This window comes from Anarhichas minor, unplaced genomic scaffold (assembly GCF_050575085.1).
Source record: "Anarhichas minor isolate MPS153535 unplaced genomic scaffold, ASM5057508v1 ptg000136l, whole genome shotgun sequence".
Lineage (NCBI taxonomy): Eukaryota > Metazoa > Chordata > Actinopteri > Perciformes > Anarhichadidae > Anarhichas > Anarhichas minor.
The window spans coordinates 5,531,921-5,553,094 of record NW_027466582.1 but is presented as its reverse complement, the minus strand read 5'-3'; the positions used below and the strand labels follow the sequence as shown (position 1 = coordinate 5,553,094).

Here is a 21,174-nt window from a genome sequence, read left to right as displayed (position 1 = left end):
AAAAATATATATTGTGTTAATTGGTGAGATGTTGTTACCTTTGAACGGAGCCAAGCTGTTTCCAGTCATTTCCAGTGTCAAACTATTGCTTTAAATAAAACACAAAGACACACATTCTTTACCCATTAAAAAAATAAGATCACACAGGGAAGGCATCTGTTTAAACAGTACAGAGTCCTTCTGCATTTTTATTATCAGCAAAAACAAACCACACACCACATTACATTTTAAAAACAAGAACGCTTATTGTGGATGTAGAGAAAAAACAAAACTGCAGCTGCAAAACTGAATATTTTAGTCTTAATAATAATAAAGGTATAAAAAGGAAAGTGTATTATTTTGTGAAATAAAAAGCTTTGGGCCAACAAAATGTTCCCCTCAACATGCGACTTTAAAAATACATGCAAACGTAAAGCTTTCTAGTATATGGACACTTTTAAAATACTCTCTACATGAGATCCCGTAAATTATAAAATATCAGCCTATTACCCCTGAACAGTTTCTTGAAAAGAGAAAATCCTATGGAGTACCTCAGCATGAGCCCTGGATGCATCTCATTTGCCTATAATGGCTTCCTCTTCAACTTTTCCTTCCAAGTCACTGATCCAGAAAACACATGATCTTTTTCAACCAAATCAACCACTGCCCGGTCCAGATTGAGGAAAGGAAATGCAAAGAGGACGTCACTGAGAGACTGTATGCACCCCATCAATAAAGACAGACACGGTTCTTCAGACACATTTCTCTGGCATCAATTAACAGTGAAAATGTGTTTTATACAACAAAAACCTGGGAAGAACATCAAAAACAGCACCATTTTTTAAATATTCCTGGATTCTCTCCAACGTGACCGTCACGTTGTTTCAACACAAAAAGGTTCTACAAAGTCGCACATGGTAGCTAAGTCAAAAATGTATTTTTTGCTCGATTATAAGTTCATAATATCTATACTCTTTATCAGTGTTTCTTTTCTCCGTTGTTAGCATGCAAGACGGGTGCTTTGCGAGTGTTATGTTAAAATGAAACATTGCCCTGCTTTTGTCTTTGGCAGCTGAGGGTATATCATACGGCAGATTTAAGTCTGCTCCATTCCTGTCGGTACACGATTGACTGCTCGGAAGTGAAACTGGGCCCAACCCCACAACAGAGTCATGATTGTACCAGAGCTTACAGGTTTTTGAGTGTGTTGGTGCACATAGACAACAATAAACAACTAAATCCACCTCTTAAACCTGGGATTATGCAATTACAACATATTATCTGCAATCTGGAAAAGTTTTAAACATCTTTAAAATTCTGCGCCCACTCTAAGATGTTTTAAAATCTTCTACAAACAATCTCTGTGGAAATGCTGTGTCACACTAATGCTGCCGTGACGTATGACATTTAAGATGTAATACTCCCAGTTTTGGCACACCTTCCCTTACAGGAGCTGACAGGTTTCAAGTTGTCCTCAGGTTCTGACTCAACCATATCTGCCTTTAAGGTCGTCAGTAGTTAAGGTTCAGTGCTGAGAAAAAAGGGAACTGATCCTGAACGTCCTATAAAGGCAAGCAGTTAAGTGGACCAGAGTGTGCGAAACAACTACAATGAATGGGCTTTGTGCTTAAACCTAAACAACCGATATGTATTCTGATGAGGGAGAACAACGGACCACACTGCATAACATTGCAGGTGAAAGGCTGCCAATCATACAGGTTTTGTAGCCTCGCACAGAGAACTGCAACACCCATCATGCCTTGCTGTGGTGAAAAGTATACTAGAGCAGTGGGGGAAAATGCTAAAAAATCTTCACTCTATTTTAGCCTCGCCTGCTAAAATGTCCCCACCCTTTCCAGAGTTTACACGTCACAAAAGGACAGAATCGATGTCTTAACGCCTTGTGCTTAAAATAAAACTACAGAGCTCCCTTACATTTGCAAGCACTGACAGAGTAAGGACAAGCAGGGTGACTTTAAACATTTCAATCACATGAACAATAAATGGCAACATACAGTACATTTTTTAAAAGAAGTAACAGCAAAACACCTCAGTAAAAAAAAAAAAGACAAAATCATGAAGCACTGTGTTTACATAGTGCTACAGCTAATTTCACAATTACTGCAGTACAAACATTTTATTACCACGTCGTCTGTATGGCTGTGTGGATTACAGCATCAGCTTGTAACATGGCTCTGAGATGTGGAGTTAGGTGGTATTCACGTTAAAGCACAGTTGCAGTTCTGGCATGTTTCCAGGGCTTGACATTTTATTGTGGCCGTTTGCTCCTGTACCTTTTCAACAGTCAAATACAATAATACACCTTGTTATTCTACGTGATTGGGAAATGAATGACTAGTGCTATATGCATGGAGTTTATGGTGCCTGTTTTTGCAGGTTGCGAAATAGTTACTAATGCTGTTTACATAAGGTATTCTGTGTGATGACAGTCCATGTTGAATGGGTTAAGTAGGTGGAGCTGAGATGACGTAGTTTATGGCTGACTGATGGTTGACATCACAGCTATTATAGGCCCTTCTTAGTTGGCGCACTGAGTTTTCTCATTCCCCTTATCCTGCCCAGCAAGTCACGGACGAAGTTCTGCAAGGAAGAGAGAAAGAATAGTTAGGAAGACAGGTGCGCACAGACATTCACACACAGACACACAAGCAAACACACAGTCACAATATGTATTTCAAGATGCAACAAAGTTATAAAATCGGATCACTAAATGCTAAAAAAATGCAAAAAGTGCAAAAAGTTTGAGACCACTCTCATATTTCTACGCTAAAGCTAAATCTACAACTAGCAGACAGTTAGCTTAGCTTAGCATAAAAACCAGAAACGGGTGGAAACACCCATCCTGGCTCTGTCTGAAGGTAGAAAGATCTGCCTACCAGCACCTCTAAAGCTAACTAATTGACATGTTATATGAAATAGACAAAACCAGACAAGCTATTTCCCAGGTTTTCCAGTCTTTATGCTAAACTAAGCCAACCCGACTGCTGGTTTGCGCCTCAAATTTAGCATACAGACATGTGCGTGGTATCAATCTTTCGGCAAGAAAGAGAATACGTGTATTTCCCAAAATGTCAGACTATTGCTATTCTATTAAGAGAAGAAAAAAATCACAGCAACAAACTCCTATCATGCTGGCATTGCCCTTTAAATGACAATACTAACTAAGTCAGTAAGGAAGGAGGAGAAAGAGAACCCACATCTTGGGTCTAAGCCAGAGGTTGTATAGAGGTCCACAATGGTGTAACTGTGGTGGCGAATATGTTGGAATATCATCCCCCTTATTATATCAGGGGTGAGTCTGCTTATGACCCAGTTACTGATGCCTCCCCCTGCTCTCCCTCTCTCCCTCCTCCTCCCTCCCCTACGCTGTTGTCTGTCTTTCTGCCTCTAGCTGTCTTTTCATATATTCCGCCGCATCCCTCTGTTGCCTTCTCTTTGTGATAGCTTCTGTCCCTCACTTCATCTCCTCTTATTTTCCCAGTGTACCTTTTTCCTAACAGTGCTCTCGTTCGTTCTTTCATCCTCCCTCCATCACTGCATGCCTTTGTCACATTTCTCTCCATTGCTTCTGTCTTTCACTGTCAATCCCCCAACCGATGCCTTCTCTGAAGGATTGTGTTCAAAACGGCATCTGTGCTACTCCATTACCAAGGGATTACAGTGTGTTTGTGTGTGTGTGTGTGTGTGTGTGTGTGTGTGTGTGTGTGTGTGTGTGTGTGTGACACGTATCAGCGGCTGTCAACCTGGCTGAACACTTGTGTAGCTTTGGATACCAATGACCTTGGAGTGGTTGTCACAGTCTGACCTAATGCCACACACACACACTTGCAGATGACAGATGGGGAGTCCAGACTGGACGAGATCGCCGTATATAGAGGTAATGTGATTGGTCTGCGCTACCTGTACTCACCCAAATAGCTTAACCCAAACACCAATAAATACAAATTTAGTGCGTTATTTTGCTAACAGTGTCAAACAGCGCCTTTTCCATGTTAGTGTGGGTGTATGGCTTTTAGTCCTTTTAACCCTTCGTCGTATTTAGGTCAGGATGACATTGGCAACGGATAATGAATGTGTGTAAGTGTCACGAGACATTAATTAACCACACGTACACATGTAGGACACAATGCTTCAACATGCAGTCTATCCACTGCAGATCGACACGTGAGCATCAATAATGTCTATCTACACACACAAGCTGCTGGGTCGATGGTGTTGAGCGTTTTATTGTTTGACAGACACACTAAACATACTCACCTCTGTTGGTTTGTAACAGTCTATTAATGATTCCTGTGGAAAAAGCAGAAATGGAAGAACTGAGTCAGATGTTGAGGGATTAGATGTTTTCAAATTTTATCTTCACAGGCTTTGGATTTTTCATTTATTCACCAAGATAAACGGTAAAATGTATGTACAATTCCACGCGCTCTGTCATTGGTTAGCCAGCATGATGTCAGGCTATGGTAACAGTCCGACCAGCATGCAAAGCAGTCTCGCTTTTCCTCGTCTGGAAAGCGAGGATTTTGCTTCATCTCATCTAGAAAACATGCTGTCGAGCTCTTAAAGGGTAACTTTGGTATTTTTCAACCTGGACCCTATTTTCCCATGTTTTTGTATTCAAGTGACACATTTTTTAAATCGGTCCAGTATTATGGGAGAACACTGCAGACGGCAATCGCTAAACAGGCTGTAATGTAATCACTGCAACTCCTCAACGTCAATTAAAGTCCATTAGAGGATTTCATTTTAACATTTTATTTGTGTTTAGTGGACGTACATTGCTAGCGGCTGCAGCGTAATCCCTCAATACTGGAACAATTTCAAAAGTTGAATTTCACTTCGACACAAACAGATGGGAATACAGGGACTGGGTTGAAAAATGCAGAAATGATCTTTTAAGGTGGACACCGATGATGTGTAGGTATACCTGTAGTTTGCTGGCTCTTTCATCGTCACTGCTGACCTCCAACAGGTCATCGATGTCTATCTCTACCTCTGGCATCTCCTCCTCCTGAAACACAAAAACACTCTTGGTTAGTGAGCTGCTGAAACAGATTTCCCTCAAGAAGACAACAACAGACACGAGAGAGAGGAGGCAAACAGGAAATGAAATCGGAAAACTAAAGAATCTTTGTTCACAAAACACTGATGCAATGGCTTGTCATGTTTTTACATCCTTTTTCTGTTTTTAGACACTAACCCCGGACCAAAACCAACCTCAATTACAGCTTCTCTCATGTCTAGTTCCTTCATTTCCACTCTGTATTCAAAACACTGTTTACACATTTCTGCACTCCAAAGCTCCAAACAGCTCCAACACATATTTGCCTATTAAGAGCAGACATCATATGGAAATGTCATTGTGCTACACCGCGCTGCCGGGGCCGGGCCGTTTAGTAGCTCGGTGGTTAGAGGCTGTATTCTGCTCAACACCACTTCAAAAGGTCCTGTGTTCCTCTGGTTCATTTTATTCCACCACAAGGCTTGTGCAAAAGAGGCACACAGGGAGGATCAACCCTTTCCTCCCAGCTACCACTTGATGTATCTTCAAAACTTTCCCTTCTGGGAATTAATGCCCCAAAAAAAAAACATCTGCAAGTGCAGCTTCTCTGTCCAATTTGTGGCATTTACCAACTGCTCGGTAACAACATACTGCATGATTGCAAGAAAATGGACTCTGCTATCTCGCCCCAATAGCACATAGAAAATACGTCCATATTAGATGATTCTGCACCTCACAATTTACGTCCAATGCCAACATATATTGTCAATGCAGGAAGGGTATACCCTTTACTGAAGGAGGTGGGAGGTGAGGGTGAATGGGCGTGTTGCAAATGAGACTTTCATGCCGTAGACCGCCATTTGCGTCACGTTGCAATCCTGCAATTATGTTTATGTGTCTTTTTATTACCCGTAACCACAATCTTTCAACGATCTTTGCCTAAACTTAACCATACCTTATCGTTTGCCATAACCAATATCTTTCACAAGCAAGAACTTAAAAAATCATCATTCATCTCTCTCAGCTTATTGATTTGGCTGTTTGGTTGAATCATAATGGCTCTCGGCCAATTCAAAACCACATATAAAACCATGGTCAGCTGTTTAAAGTAAATAACTGGCTGATGATAAGGCGATCATATATTAAGGTTTTGTTGCCGTTGGTGTGTTTGAACGTTTCTCACTTCCTTGATGATCAAAAATTGATGTAAAATAGTTTGCTATAACCTAGACAAAAAAAAAACTTGCTATTTTAGATTGTTGGGCAGTAAGTAAGAATGTAATAACTTCTTTGGTGCATGGTGGATGGTCCCTGGTTCCCTCTGCACAGGACACAACACTAAAACTGCTTCTAGGTTTAAATCATGCCGTGTATGTGTGTGTGTGCATGTGTGTTTATGTGCTCTCAGAGGACTCCTTTATGCTTTTGCCCGGAGCGTGCACTGGTATTCAGACTCGGGAACAGAGAGGATGGAAGGACGATTTGATTTGTAGCTCTCAGCATTAAAGAGCAGTCGCTGTGATTTCCCTTTCTGCGAGTGTGGGTTGATGTGCACAGAATGGAATTAGCTCACAATTATACCTTTTTGAAATTACAATACCAAATGCAAAAACAAGTGGTAAGTGTGGTACATTATGTGCTCCATGTTTGACAGCACGACTGAAAATGAAATAACTATTGCAACTGGAGTTATTTAACATTAACTGCGAGGATGACTATGAAACATGCTTCACATAAGCAATAAACACAGATCCCTAATCTCAAAGAATCCACTTGACATCAGTAAACTCAAACCTTGTTTGCACATATCTCATTTGCATTTGTTCACGCACACACTTTAGCATCATACATACACTTGCACAGAAGGCTACGCCACCTTCATCCTCGCCTCTGAGCCGTTAAGAGGCATTTACGCAACCTGCATTTTAAGCATCTCAGTCTCTCTACAGACGAGCGTCCCCTTTGACCTCTTCCTCTGAAATCACTCGCAGCGTCTAAGCGAGAGGGTCTCGCTCTGAAACCCCCCCCTCGTTAAGGAAACAGAGAAGGAAGGCGGAGAAATGAGGGAATGTGGCATCATATCAAAGCCTGTCATCTATAGAAGTGTGCGCTGTGGAAGCAGAGGACTGAGGTTATATGCAAATGCAGAAACATCAGAGGAGTTATTTCAATCTGAGAAGAGAGATTAAATGGATGGATTATGTTGCCATTTAAAAGTATCATATTAAAGGTTTTGTCTATTTTCACGTCAATGTGGTCCTCTATACTGTCCTAGAAAGCCAAAGTTCATATAGCTACTTTATTATTTAAGATTAATTCAATACCATATCAAACTATCATGCCATAGAAATTTGCAATTTTGGAAAAAAGACCCGTTTTCTGTATTTGAAGAATCATTTTTGATGCGCGAACATAGTGATTGAGTCTGTTATACCACATAAATAACAAAGTAGCAAATTTGAATTATTATGAAATTATTATGAAAAAAATGTAACACCAGATAAACTAGTCCTGCTAAATTGTAGCTTTACCGAGAAGCAGTAATTGCCGCCTCGTCTGAAATTGACATGATTTGATGCGGTTAAACTAATGGTACCATTAAATTACATATTAACTATAGGCAATTAAAGATACGTTTATTACACTAGCTCAAGCAAGAAAGCTAAAGAAACAAAAACATGTTGTCTTGTAGATACTGCCTTTGAGTTGTACGCTTTAGATTTTCTATGGCAGTATGGGTGGAGAAAATCCCCCGTCCTTTGGGTGGCTCATTAGAAAAACTCAAAAAGGCCAAGCAACAGCATTCTTAATTTAGGCCTTAAAAACATTCACAGACAAAGATGAGCGAGTTTCATTCCCTGAGGACGGATGAAACCCATTAGAGGTCCAAACGAATCCTCACAGACGGATGCCCCTTCTTCAAAAGGTCAGCTTGTTTACACCTGTCAGCAGCTACCTGACGGTTCTAAAATGTGAGCAGGGCACTGAGATAACGACCTCGGTCATGAATGCCAAAAACAAGATACGAGGGATAAACCCAACACCCCCAAAAAAAACAGTGAGTGGTCTCCTGCCTGCATGGTTTGCTGGTTTCTATAGGCTAGAGAACAGATTTAACATAATAATAGAGAGGAATAAGTGAATCTATCTATCTATAGTAAGGTGGTTATCACTCAGTCTGACTGCTGTGCGTGTGTGTCTGAATATTCCACTTGTCAGCAGGCAGTCTGTCACCCTCTGTCACTGTGATTGGTGATGACCAGGTCAAGCATGGCCTGTGTGTGTGTGAGGCATGACTGCAGGCTATCGGCAACGACGTGAACATCCTCACACACACACACACACACACACACACAAAAGTCTTTGCCACCATCCGTCAGAGAAGCGCTCACCACAGGGCTTTGTCTCTCTGTGGAGCTTGTGAGAAAGTCCCTGAGTGTGTACTTAGTACACTGCGTGCAATGACAAGAATGGAAACACTCGCACTCTTAACATGTAGATGAACACTGAAGTTGTCGCTGTTCTGCTGGTGATTGAGAGTCTGAAATAGTCGAGGTCACACCCACTGCCCACGGGGAAAATCATTTTCCGTCTTGCCAGCAGTGGAAGGGTGATAAAATGACAGCTCACAAGGCCAGGAGACATAAAGGGACACACACATACACACACTCACAGGAATACTGAAACATGGTGCCAAAACAACATCTAATTTTGCGCAGATTTTGTAAGACATAGAGGAACATGTTGAAAAAGCATTCATACAGCTCATATGACCTCATTCTAAAAGATATTACATGGGAGATACAGCTTGATATTCCTAACACCGTGTGCCGAGATGAAGAAACAACCTCAATATCATCATCAGTGTGCCTGAAAGCATACTGAAGTGGTCAGTTGCAAACTACATTTGAATTCTTCCTGTGTTTTGAGTACGTTGGGCATTCACACGACAAACAACGAATTAATTATACTTCGAAAATTATAATGAAAAATGACTTTGTTCCTGAGTGTGGTGTTGAGGATTTTCACAGGTAGAAAAAAAGTGAAAAAATTGTAAACAAATATTTTTTGTGGCGGTTGTGAGTGAAGTTATAATATTAGAAATTGTTACCTCTCTGTGCATATTATATACTTAATGTTAGTAGAAAAGTGTGATCTCTGTATTTAAGTGCCAAAAGAGGGCACTGGCAACATTATGTATAGTTTACAATGCGATAGTGTGAAATTGGGCATGGGATTAATAATGTGTGTGTGTGTGTGTGTGAATGTATTACAGAAGAATAAAAGCATAATCTGTGGCCAATGAGAGCAAATGTGTGTTTGCATATAGAAGAAATACATAGTGATGAAAACAGGAAAAGAGTCAGTGTGTATCTAACGTGTAGACGATAGTGTGTGTGTGTGTGTGTGTGCAAGAGAGATAACAAGGAGCGAAGTGTTTGTTGCAATGAAGGCAACTCTGAGTCGATTTTGTGAGAGAGCCAGCGAGCCAAAGAGAGCGAGACAGGCCCGCCAGTGTGTTTGTTTTTGTGTTTGTGCAGAGAAAGTGTGTGTCAGACTTGTTTTCACCAACAGCTAAGCAGCCGGCAGCGTTTTCAGTCTGGTTCGTCTGCAATGAGGTGAATTTAAGTTAGTGCCCGACCCCGTGACTCACCTCAAACTCTGTTCAGACTCCATTCAATCACTCTCCATGAACAAAGAGTCAAAATCCCCTGTGACAGGGAATCACTTCACTTGGCCTAGTGATTCATGATTATTCCTATTCATAGACGACTTACATGAACTGGAACTACCAGTTGCATTGAACAGTGGCTAAGACTTCTTGAATAGATAATTACTAAGGCCAGTTATACAGAAAGATAATTATGTTAGGCGGGTGCAATATAATTTTTTTCGTGCGTGCACAGAGGTCCACAATCTACCAATAATGATTAGATCATAGCTGCTAACTAGTGATTGAAATATCAAAGTAGAACTTTTGTTTCAGCTCAGAAATAAAGTCAGTTTGTAGCCTAGCTAGCATTCATCAAAGGAAAAAGCACACAACACAACTGTCCCTGTAACCTCCTTAAAAATACAGCATATAGTATTAGGTCTGAGTGATGTGGAGAAAATCAAATATCACAATATTGATACTGGTATGTAGGGCTGACCATTTGTGCTTTTAAAAATATTTACACCATTACATTTTTGATAAAAAGGCTAATATTTAAGGCAAATAATACAACAGCTCACAGTCTGGTAAGTACAGAAAATTACATAACTTTACTGTGATTTAACCTCTAAAACCAGGAAAAGGCACTTATGCTATATTATGATAATTATACAATATCCAAAATCAAAAGTGGTATTTAGTCTCATATCACAATATCGATATTATATTTATATTGCCCGGACCTCGTATATATCCCTCAACTCTGCTTGGTGGAAGAAAACCTGCCAAATTTGACTTTTAGACATTACTATGCCATAGAAATGTGCAATTTTGCAAATAAAATAACAAATAAATAAATAACAGAGGTAAAAACTGAGCTGCAGTAAAACGTAACAATGATTTTCTAAGGAACATAAAAACACAAAGTAATCAAACCCACAGCCAGTGTAGTCCATATAACATAACACTGTTATATTAGTTTATTTTGTCGGGACAATCATGGCAGCTGTCAGGTACAGATGCTGAAAATGGAGGCTTAGCAGTCGACACTGCTGTCTGTCTGTTGTTATTTTCTCTCAGGGCATTTTCAGTGAGTGTGTGTGTGTAAGTGTGTTTGTGTAAACAGACACGTCATCTGAAAAGGGTTTCATATAGAGGTAAATAAAATAATAACACCCATGGCATCTTTAATCACAGCTCTGTATGCAAAGAGATTTCATAAGTGAAATTTCAAGGCATGTTTGTATTGAGACTATGCAGAGATGAGATTAGGCCTATTAGAGAGGTATGCAAGGCCGCAAAAAGGGAAGTGAAAAGAAATGGAGACGGCTACGTATGAGAGTAGTAATTAGAATACATAAGAGAAATGAAGATGCAGGTAGATGGGGAGTGCACAGACGAGGTGGTCACTGCGATGATGAGGCAGAGGAGGATTGTACAACACAGTAAAAGCTCACAGCTCAGCTTTCTGTGTCACATCAAAAGGATGAATTCATCTGAGGAGCACCCGTGTGAGCGGAAGGAGCGAGAGGAACTACTGCATGTCGGAGAATGGAGGGCGATGGATGGGACGAGTAAAATCAAGGTATACAAGAGGACAAAGTTTTCCATGTCTAACAAAGTATAGGAAAACAAAGAATGTATTATAGTAGATTCTATCGACTATAGTATATCGTGATACCCCTACTTGGAACAGTAACGTCGGAATGTGCAACGGTTGAAAGACGTTGTTTCCGACTGTGCAGCTATTTATACCGTGCTCCCACCCTCGTCTTCGAGCACCTCCCTCCTCCCCCTCCGGCGATGCAATTTGCTGAAACCATACAGCAGGGATGATGTGACTTCACTGGATAAAGTTAGCTGCTGCAGCAAAAGCTCTTTCCCACGCTGATTCAGCTGTACTCTGGAGGACATTGAATATCAGAGAGGGGGATTGGGAGGGAGGAATTAATCCTCAAAGGAGAATCCCAGTGGAAAATAACAATGATTCTGCATGCTGAAATTTGGAAGCTAATCGTGATGTAAATGTCTTAATCCTTCATTCACTGCTCTGTGTGCTCCATGGTCCTGATGTCACTCAATCAACAAGCTCAGCTAGGTGTTGGTATCCAACCATCGTGTTGCACCTCCAATCATTTCCTGAGGAGAGAGCCACAAACTCAGACTCATAGAGCCAGGGGTCAAAGGCAGTCCCACTGTAGATAACTAGCGTAGTACTGATTCAGTTACAGTAAGCGTTGGATGTCATGTGTTATATACGTGAGCAGCATATATTGTGCTTTAATTGTATTCCCCAGAGCAACTGTGTTCCCATTCATTTTACTTTGTGATGTAGGGTGACGGTGAGCTACGCGCTTCCTCAGAAGTGCTTGTCGGATTCCGACATCCACACCCACTTCATGCCGTGGTTGGCCAGCCATGCAGAGGTGAGACAACCTTCATTTGTTACACAACTGTATCTGTCACTTTTGACAATAGGAATGCCTTCCAGGAGGAACACTGTCCCACATTTAAACAATGCCAAACGCAGTGAAGATCATGCACTTCAGCGCTAGAAAGACAACATCGTCCGCACACAGAAGAGATGCCACTAAATGTCACTAACCTGAGAACTCTGCCAGACCTCAGAAGCAGCTTGAAATGCGTAAACAGAAGATTTGAGGCCTCTTTATTGGCACCCACATCCACCTCTAGCAATTCTTTGTGTGGCAGCTGCTGACGCACACATGCTGTGTTATGCTACTGCTGCACAAGGTCAAAATCACCTCATCCTCCTTTTTGTCAAAGTCCTGATTTAAAGCCCAGACAAAGTATTGTTGTGGATTCGACCATGAAACAGCATCCGTCTTGTGACACTATTTCACAGTTTTGTGATTTGTGATTCATTGTACTGTGTTTACCAGGCACACAGCTCCTCCCCGAGGCTAATGCATTGACAGCTGGGGCCGATTTTGGACCTTTGCTCTCGGTGCAAAGCGAAGCTTCCAGCCAAACTGGACTTAAAACTTCAATAGCACCAGGGTCATACACTGTCAGCCAGTCAAATTAATGGATTTATTCAAATTCAGAGGCAATTAGGAAAAAGCCTTTGTTGTGAGGCCATAGAGTGGAAGCAGGGCTTTAGAAGCGATAAACCAAATTGAACTTACCAAGTTACTTTGTACACATTTAATAGATACGGGTTGTTCCTTGCCGAATGTGCACAGTCATTCAGCACATGCAAAAGTAGACCTGCAAGTAAACAACACACCGATACGAACACACCCCGCTGCCTTGTCAAAACAATAATCTTCCTCCGCTCCGTCTTTCCCTCAGTCTCCCTCTCGCCGACACGTGCAAATGACGACAGTGTTTTTGCATCTTTTTCGCTGTGCCAACCACAGAGAGTGAGTCAGTGTTATGTTTATAAATTGTGTTGGCCTGCTGACAATGAAACCAGTGATTAACTGGATCATCTTGGGATGGAAGAGGATGTCATAGTAAGACAAGAAAGTCAGTGTGTGAGTGTGAAAATTCAACATCTCTTACCTTTCACGTTCTCAGCGGCCTTTTCTTTTTTGCAACTCTGGTTGCTCAATTTACATCTGGCATGTCACTCGACTATGATTGCCAATTACACTTGCCACTTTCAGACTATTATTTTTTTTGCCGTACCGCTATGCCTCGGGACTCGATGGCTATATTTGCACGACCCATAGTTCAAGTTAATAACCTGCAGACATTTCGCTCTTCCCAGATAATTTTCTCTTCTATGCAGCTGGCAGACTGATATGCCTCCCTGGGGTTTGTAGAAACATCTCAAACCATTATGACAGCATTGTAGTATCACAGCTTAGCCCATAAACACAGCATACAGGGTTAATAGAGTGGGAAACCATGAAGGACAGGGAGGAAATGGAACAAGAAAGGTGTAGGCTGACAGCAAGAAATATGACAAAAACGTTCTCATTTCAATATTTTATCATCATTTTATTACATTTTGGGATGACGTTCGGTACTCTATTCTGTGGTGAGGTTACCACACTCTCGATGTAGCAATTAAACCTTTTCGTATACTTAGAAGCCATATGTGATTAACGGTGTCAACTACAGACATAAAATGGCTAATGTACATGTATGTGAAAGCCACCAGGATGACAGCAGAACAAAACGCTCAAGGGAGAACAACTGAGAGGAGGAGGAGGAAGAGGAGGAAGAGGAGGAGGAGGAGGAGGAGGAGGAAGAGGAGGATGGAAAACAGGTGGGTGGCTGTCCCGGTGGGTCGGAAGTTGAAACAAGAGAGGAGGATAACGGTAGAGAACGTCAGCAGGATGAAGCATGTTTGAAAAAAAGAAAAGGGGAACAAACACATTGTAACCTTTGTAATAGATATTTGACACCTTTCTGCTGTTTACAACAGCTGGTGGCTATCTGCTTGCTAAAAGGTCGTCTTGTCAACACCTCTGATTTGTTTAGCAGCAGATTCACGAAGCTGCAGGTGCTACGTGAAACGTGTCAACACATGCTCGGACACAGACGCTAAGCGGGCATCTATTTTTGTCCGTGCAGTTTAAATGGCGGGGAGATAAATGTCTGCCCTCCCTAGCACAGATAACAAACTCAACAATGACCTTCGGTGCCAGATCCATAAACACATCAGGGTCACCCATTAAAACAAACATCCAAATTGACTAAATCTCCCAGTGGGTGGATCTGTCAGCCTGGCTGTAATTAAATTAATGGTGGCAATTCTGGATCCAAGTTTATAACGCGCGCATGCATTGTTTCTTCCTCTTTTTCTTTTTCTATTCCCACACTTTCTCATTGCTCATTCCCCTCGCCCCGTTCTCTTTTAATACAATTTTGACCCTGAGCTGATTAACTGTAACGGGGAGCTACCACTTTCAAAAGTAATGAGGCAATCAAGCTTAGTCCAGTGAGATGTATTCAATTGGTCACTGAATTAAATCACATCCATCAAGTAGGTGATGGATGCACATTTTAATGGGCTAATGAAGGGGGGAAATAATGACGACACCCCATAAACCTGCAGCTTAACAGGAGCCTAGATCATAAAGTAGTGTCTGCCTACACATCTGTGTCTACAGTATTTGTGCAATACAGTAACTTCAACGGTAACGTAATGCCTTTGTGTGTCGATATGTGTGTGTTTATCCCCGGTGTGCTATTCCTAAACTTATCGAACACTGCTAATGACTTGGCTTGAATTGCACCGTTTACTCCTCCTCTGCTGCCCAATGAGGTTCACATGATACACTGCCGTCCTCCTTCCCAGCAAGACAAACATGAAAGACGAGTAAAGTGTAATGTTATTGACCAGGTCACAGGAAAAGCAGGGGGGAGGAGGGGACAACGATACAGACAGAGAGAGATGAAGATGTTTCGGGGGGGGGGTTCACCCGAGATGTCAGTGTTGATGTCAGCAACCAAACGCACATTCCTTTGTCCACATCGCGCACACAGAAACCCACCGCCTTGAGACATCCCTCCTACACAACACAGTGTGGAAACTAACCAACCCCCCTATTGAGGTGATGATCTAGAGAGAACGAGAGCAGCAGACATAAGACTTAGTATTATCCAGGAGAAGATGCTCCATCTCTTGCTCCATTTGGTCCAAATATGCACATTGACCTATGTGTGTGAGTGTGTGTGTTACAATTGAATACAAGGGCTCGTGCTCATCCATTCATGACCGATCGCCACCCCCATATCTGCCAAAGAGCAGCGGAATATCATCAACCCAAAAACAGCATGTAGGGCCTCTAATACACGGGTTGATAGAAACCCATAGACACAAACACACACACACACACACACACACACACACACACACACACACACACACACACACAGAGCCCGAGGGGCAGAGCGCTGCATGTCGGCAGTGTCTGTATCTCGCACACATGAATAAGCTTCATTGAGTGGGGCTCTATTGATGCAGAGCCATGAGAAAGTAGGGCATTACAGAGTCCCTCATTCTGCAGCATGCACCCCAACAGCACACGCATGAAACTGCAGAGTCAGATGTACCGCTCTGTTATGTTCTCTCACACACACACACACACACACACGCAGAGTGAAGTCGTTTTCTCAACAGCCTCCATTGATCGTGTTGAGGTGCTCTCAGACGGACATCACCGTGGTGACCAATCTGCCTTTTAATCAACAAGACTTGACCTCAGCATTAATCGGCCCTCCGATACAGTCTAGTCGGGTCGCTCACAGTGGGCTACTGAAAGGGTGACTGGGCTGTCTTTTTGTCAACACATGCTTCAAAGAACAAGGGCTAGAAGCTTAAAGGATTTTTGGTTTTATAGATTTGAACTTCAAAATGAACTCAAGATTAGACCCGAAATAAATCGTTTGAAATAGATATTGATTTTAAACAGAAAGGCCAAACATCCTGTGGTTCCAGGCTCTCCAATATTTGCTGCTTTTCTTTTTATTGTGTGATAATTTTGGACTGTTGGTTGGACAATTAGATGACATCCCCTTATGCTGTAGGAGATCTATAAAGGCATGTTGCACTTTTTTCTTACATTCTTAGACCGTCATTAATGAATAATTAACAAGTACCAAAAATAATCTGCTCTTATCGAGATATAGATCGATTCACTGCTGTGTAGCATCAATGACGGACAGTAGCCAAACGGCTATTTATTTATACAAAAGTGTTTGTGATTATTACTCTAAACTGTCATTTATGGACAAAAACATAACAAGTGAGGAGAAGTACTGACTGTGAAGGAGTTCGAGGGAGAAAACACTGCAGCACCATCTTTAAAGTGTGGCTTTGTCAGACAACAACCGAGCAGAAAATGAGAAGGAGATAATAAGATGCTGTGTTCCAGGGCTGCGCTGTATTAAGAGCTGTACTGGGAGCACTCGAGTCTGTGGCATTTCTCTCTCCTCTCTCCTCTCTCCTCTCTGTCCTTTTGAACAGCCAAATGAACAGAGGCAACATATCCTAGGAGAGCAGAGGGGATCCATCTCTGACAGAACTCACCTTCTGTTATCCTATCGCCCAGAGAGAGGAGGAGGAGGAGGAGGAGGGACAGAGGCTCAAGGCAAATTAAAACCAAAGTCGGACAAAAGAATTTCAATAAAAGATACAGAAAGAGGAAGTAATGAATTTGTTAAGTAAATGTCACATTCAGCAGCAATAGTTCAAGGTTAAATAAATAGTTTGACATCTTGTGAAAAGAGATTTCAGTGTGAAGCTCGATACCTCCGTCATGCCCGTCATATGACGCTAGGTCGAGCAGAGTGTTAGCTTAGCTTAGCATAAAGACTGGAAACCGGGGGTTAGCTCTGGCTCGGCACTTAAGTCTTCGTATGAATTAAACAAAAAAAACATACACTGCGTTGATTAGTGCGCTTTAGAGATGCTGGTCGGCATAAACGTATTATCAAGTTCATCCCCTGATGCAATCTGCTAAATATGTCTGCAATTACCTCTTGGGGCTTGTAGGATCTATTTATAGGGACCTACTTTATTTTATGCATGTGGTTTTGATAGGGTAGAGGCAAATTAGATTATTATCAAATATCTATTCATTGATGAAGTGTTTGCCGGTTGGCATTTTGTGACGCCTTGCTGCATTTATTATGTATTTATTTACAAATGCAGATTTCTTTCATTTTTATTGGAATCTGACCATTTAATGTAAGCTTTTTCTGGCCATATTTGTGATTGCTACTAAACAGTGTTTTATATGATACTATATATACAATATGATATTAGTGATTGCCATAGAGTTTGGTATTTATACCTTGCTTTTGCATGTCAGGTATGAAATGGGTGATTGGTTGCAGCCAATACCTATTTAATAAGATCTAGTTTCGATACAACGCATACAAATGTACGTTTGCAAGTTAGACAGTGTGCGGGATTTTGTTTGCAAAGCAGATTTAGTTACCTTTAGACAGAGCAGCCGTCCCTGCAGTCTTTATGCTAAGCTAAGCTAACGGCTACTGGCTGTAGCTTAATATTCAGCACACAGACATGAGAGTGGTATCAAGTCTTTTTAAATGTCCCTTCTCCTTTTAAGTTGATTTCTGTGTAGGGAATAATATTTTTAGTTACTTTGAGCTCATTGCGATGCTTTAAATCAGCTTGCTGTTTCTTGGACTTGCCGTTCTTGTGTGAGAGTACTTTAGGTCTTTGCTTGTCCTGACCTATGACCTGAGACATATTTTGGACAGGACAAATTCTCCCCTACCTGTTATTGAAGACAAAATCCAATTTCATCTCTGAGTTAACCCTTACTGCACTCCATCACCTTCAGCATCAGCACCCCCCCCACCACCACAAACAGACGCTCTCTCGTATCAGGTTTTCTTATGACATTGATACAGCGGCTGACCTTTACGCCAAACCAGTAGTCTCCCCCCCTCTCTATCACACACCACATAGTCAACACAAATAAAATACACACCCACGTCTAATTTAGGTCTTGACATGGAGGTGTTAACAGGCGTGAAGGGAGTGTGACTTCCTGTTTACAGTAACGTGACCAAACATCATGAGTAAAGCAGTAAAGTTCAGCTGCTCGAACACTGCCGTCATGTATCTATTCATGGACCAACAGATGAAAGCAAGCCTCAACAATGCACCACGGTGACAACATGTTAAAAATAATGATGTACGGGTTTCATTCCCTTCTGTCCTCTGAAATGCTGCCAGCTTCCATGTCTCTCTACCAACAGCCAGCAATGATATCAGACTGGCAACAATTCCAGAGAGTCAGGGGATTATCAGGTGATATTATCCCATTTGCTGTGTGAAAGACACAATATGAGGAGGTGTCATGCTGCTGTTAATATACACTGACATCTAGATTGAAGAGAAAGGCGAATATTGCTCGACTGAGATGCGTGCTGTCCGCTCATCGAAAACATAAAATAGATCAGTCGATCCACGCGGGGAAGCATCATACGACTTGTAGATCAAGCGCACCTGCTGACGGCAGACTGACACGCAGCCAAGAGCTCATCCGGCATTGAAATGTAAACCAGTCCACACTCAAGACGGGCTATGCAGCTCTTTGCAACTTAAGTCAAAACCACGGCAGGGCTCTCGGGTCCAAAGGGTTAAAGAGAGGAGGAAGCTTGCAAACAAGATGACAGCTGTAAGAACAGCAGCTTCGGGTTATAGATGGCTGCAAAAAGATGAACCTTTGTTGACGTTTAGGTAGGTGGAAGCAGTTTGGAGCTGCGGGAAATCGTAATGGCGGACAGCCAATTTGCCTTCAGCATGGGGAGATCATTTGCATTGCAATTGCCAGCATACAAACTACTGAGACAGATCATACTGCTTTGATGTTGACATTCAGTGTCCTGCTGAGATTTGTGCAGGTGTTTCCCTTCTGCACATGCGCACACACTGCAATCAATCTTAGTGATAGTCGGAGACGTGTTGCCGAAATGAAAAACCACACGCGCCTTCTGCTTCATATTTAAATGAAACGCATCAGCAGCATCTTCTGGCATTTTCATGCTCGCAGGCAGGTGTGGACGCACGCGCACGCCGCCTGTTTCCTCTCTGATTGGCTGAGTCTGAGGTGACAGACTTAACTGTATGCCGGCGGTGTGCATGTGTGCATACAGTATGCGTGTGCCTGGCGGACCCTCTGTTGCGAGGAAGGGGGTTAGAGCCAGAGGAGGTGATTGGCTGGTGAGGAGTCACAGCATCAGCACATCCTTAACCCACTGCCCTTCTTACCTCCCCCCATCCTCCCCCTTCCCCCCTCCCTGCGAGCATACTGTGGGGAGAACACACATGCACTTACACATCACCTATAGAATCTCTCTCCAACGCCCCCCCCCCCCCCCCCCCTTCTTAAATGTTAAAGAGGGCGCAGAATAATGGGGCTGTCAATGTCGTGTTGCGACAGATCATCCCCTGAAAGGTGAAATGGGTTTAAAAGGTCAGGAATCTGCCTCAGAAACGACGGAGGAATTAATTCCAAGCGTCGCTTCACACACACACAGGGAACCTGAAACACGACCATGGCCACATGCCTTTTGCTCTCGAGGATTACCCGATTGAGAAGTGAATACAATGTGTATAAAATGACTGCAGAATGCAGTTTCTCAATCTACACCTCGAACATAATGTGGAATATGGACACGTTCCAAAAAGATCGAGGCGACATGGTGCGTAAAAGGCGCAACCGTGCGGTTTCTCTCTTCTCATTCTCGATTTAGTGAAACCAGCCATCACTGTCTCTCCCTCAACGACAGAGGGGATGAGAGGCGTGTAAATGCATTGTGTCAAAGTCGGAGTGTGAAGAGCAACATTATTAAACCAGACAGCTTTTGTGTCGCTTTTGACGCCCCTTCTATTCTCGCCTCAGCCATGAACCAGCAGGTATCAGCGTTGCAGAGGACAAAGAGACATCAATAAGCCAGAGACACGGACTGTTTAATGGAGGATGATGGGGTTCGCTGTAAAATATGGGGGCATGTTACTGACGCCTTTGCAAAGACAAGGACGGAGCATCGAAAACATCACGGATGAGCTGCAGTTTTAACTGATCCAGATAATGGAACTCAAGATATACAGCACGTGTAAACTCTGCCAAATAGAGCGGGTATTAACAAATGAAATATGTTAAGTGCGTTTAAATTTGATATACAGTTGAGTTTAAGTCATTTTAGGACCCTTGTCCCCGTGTGTCATTCTGTCCACCTGTCTCCCGAGACGTCCATATGATTTTGAAGGTGTCGGTGACAAGTGCGCCTACTAACTAACCTTACGTGATTTAAGATGTATGGTCCGCTCACCTCACAGTCATACAACTCGCTGAGCTGCTCGATGATCCACTCCTCCAGGACGAGTCTTTTCCGCAGCTCCTTCCTGTCGTACTTCACCGTCACTTTGCCCTGTCTCTTCTGGACCGGGTCGTCGCCGGCGGTGATGGGGCCGGACCCCACGCAGCCAACTCCGGGCGCACCTTGGAAGAAGACGCGGCTGCCGACGGTCGGCAGCGGGGCGCTGGTCTCGGTGCTGGCGGCCGACATTGCGGGATGTTTTCGGGCTTATTATTTAAGAAATATGTGACTGAGTTCGGGGGACCGCTGTGCTGAAGGGAGACTGCGAGCTGCACATCAGACAGGAGAATGGTGGGGAGCTTTTAAACAGCTGCTATTTAAAGCGCAGCGCCGGAGACAGCCGAGAAGGCGGAGCGTACGCTGCAAGAAATGAGCATTTGAGGCGCTTGTCTGGTGTTAAAAATAAGATATATTTCCATTTAAAAAAAATAGAAAGCCCTTCTTCTGTGGAGTGGCGTGAAATTACGAGTTTCCAGCACTATGTTTCGTAAGGGGACAAGCAGCCTAATAGTAAAACATGGCAGGATAAGACCGTACCTCTAATTTGTAGAACATTGTTCTGCAATGATTTAAAAAAGGGGGGGGGGGGCATTTTATTTGACATTACTTTGAAAGATGCATCAGCAGTTTCTGCTAGTTTTACAAAGTAAAAACATCTTCTAAACAGTGACAAGATCAT

The 21,174-nt window shown here is 42.6% G+C and overlaps 1 protein-coding gene across 1 annotated transcript; it reads right to left on the bottom strand.

Moving 5' to 3' along the window:
- Nucleotides 1–1,259: 1,259 nt before the first annotated feature.
- Nucleotides 1,260–20,684, bottom strand: ppp1r14c (protein phosphatase 1, regulatory (inhibitor) subunit 14C). The gene is made up of 4 exons (XM_076084568.1): nucleotides 20,448–20,684; nucleotides 4,928–5,011; nucleotides 4,258–4,290; nucleotides 1,260–2,580 (listed from the first exon to the last, which is right to left on the bottom strand). The coding sequence occupies exons 1-4, from the start codon at nucleotides 20,682–20,684 to the stop codon at nucleotides 2,506–2,508; spliced, it is 429 nt and encodes a 142-aa protein (XP_075940683.1). The 3' UTR covers nucleotides 1,260–2,505.
- Between the last annotated feature and the right edge of the window lie 490 nt (nucleotides 20,685–21,174).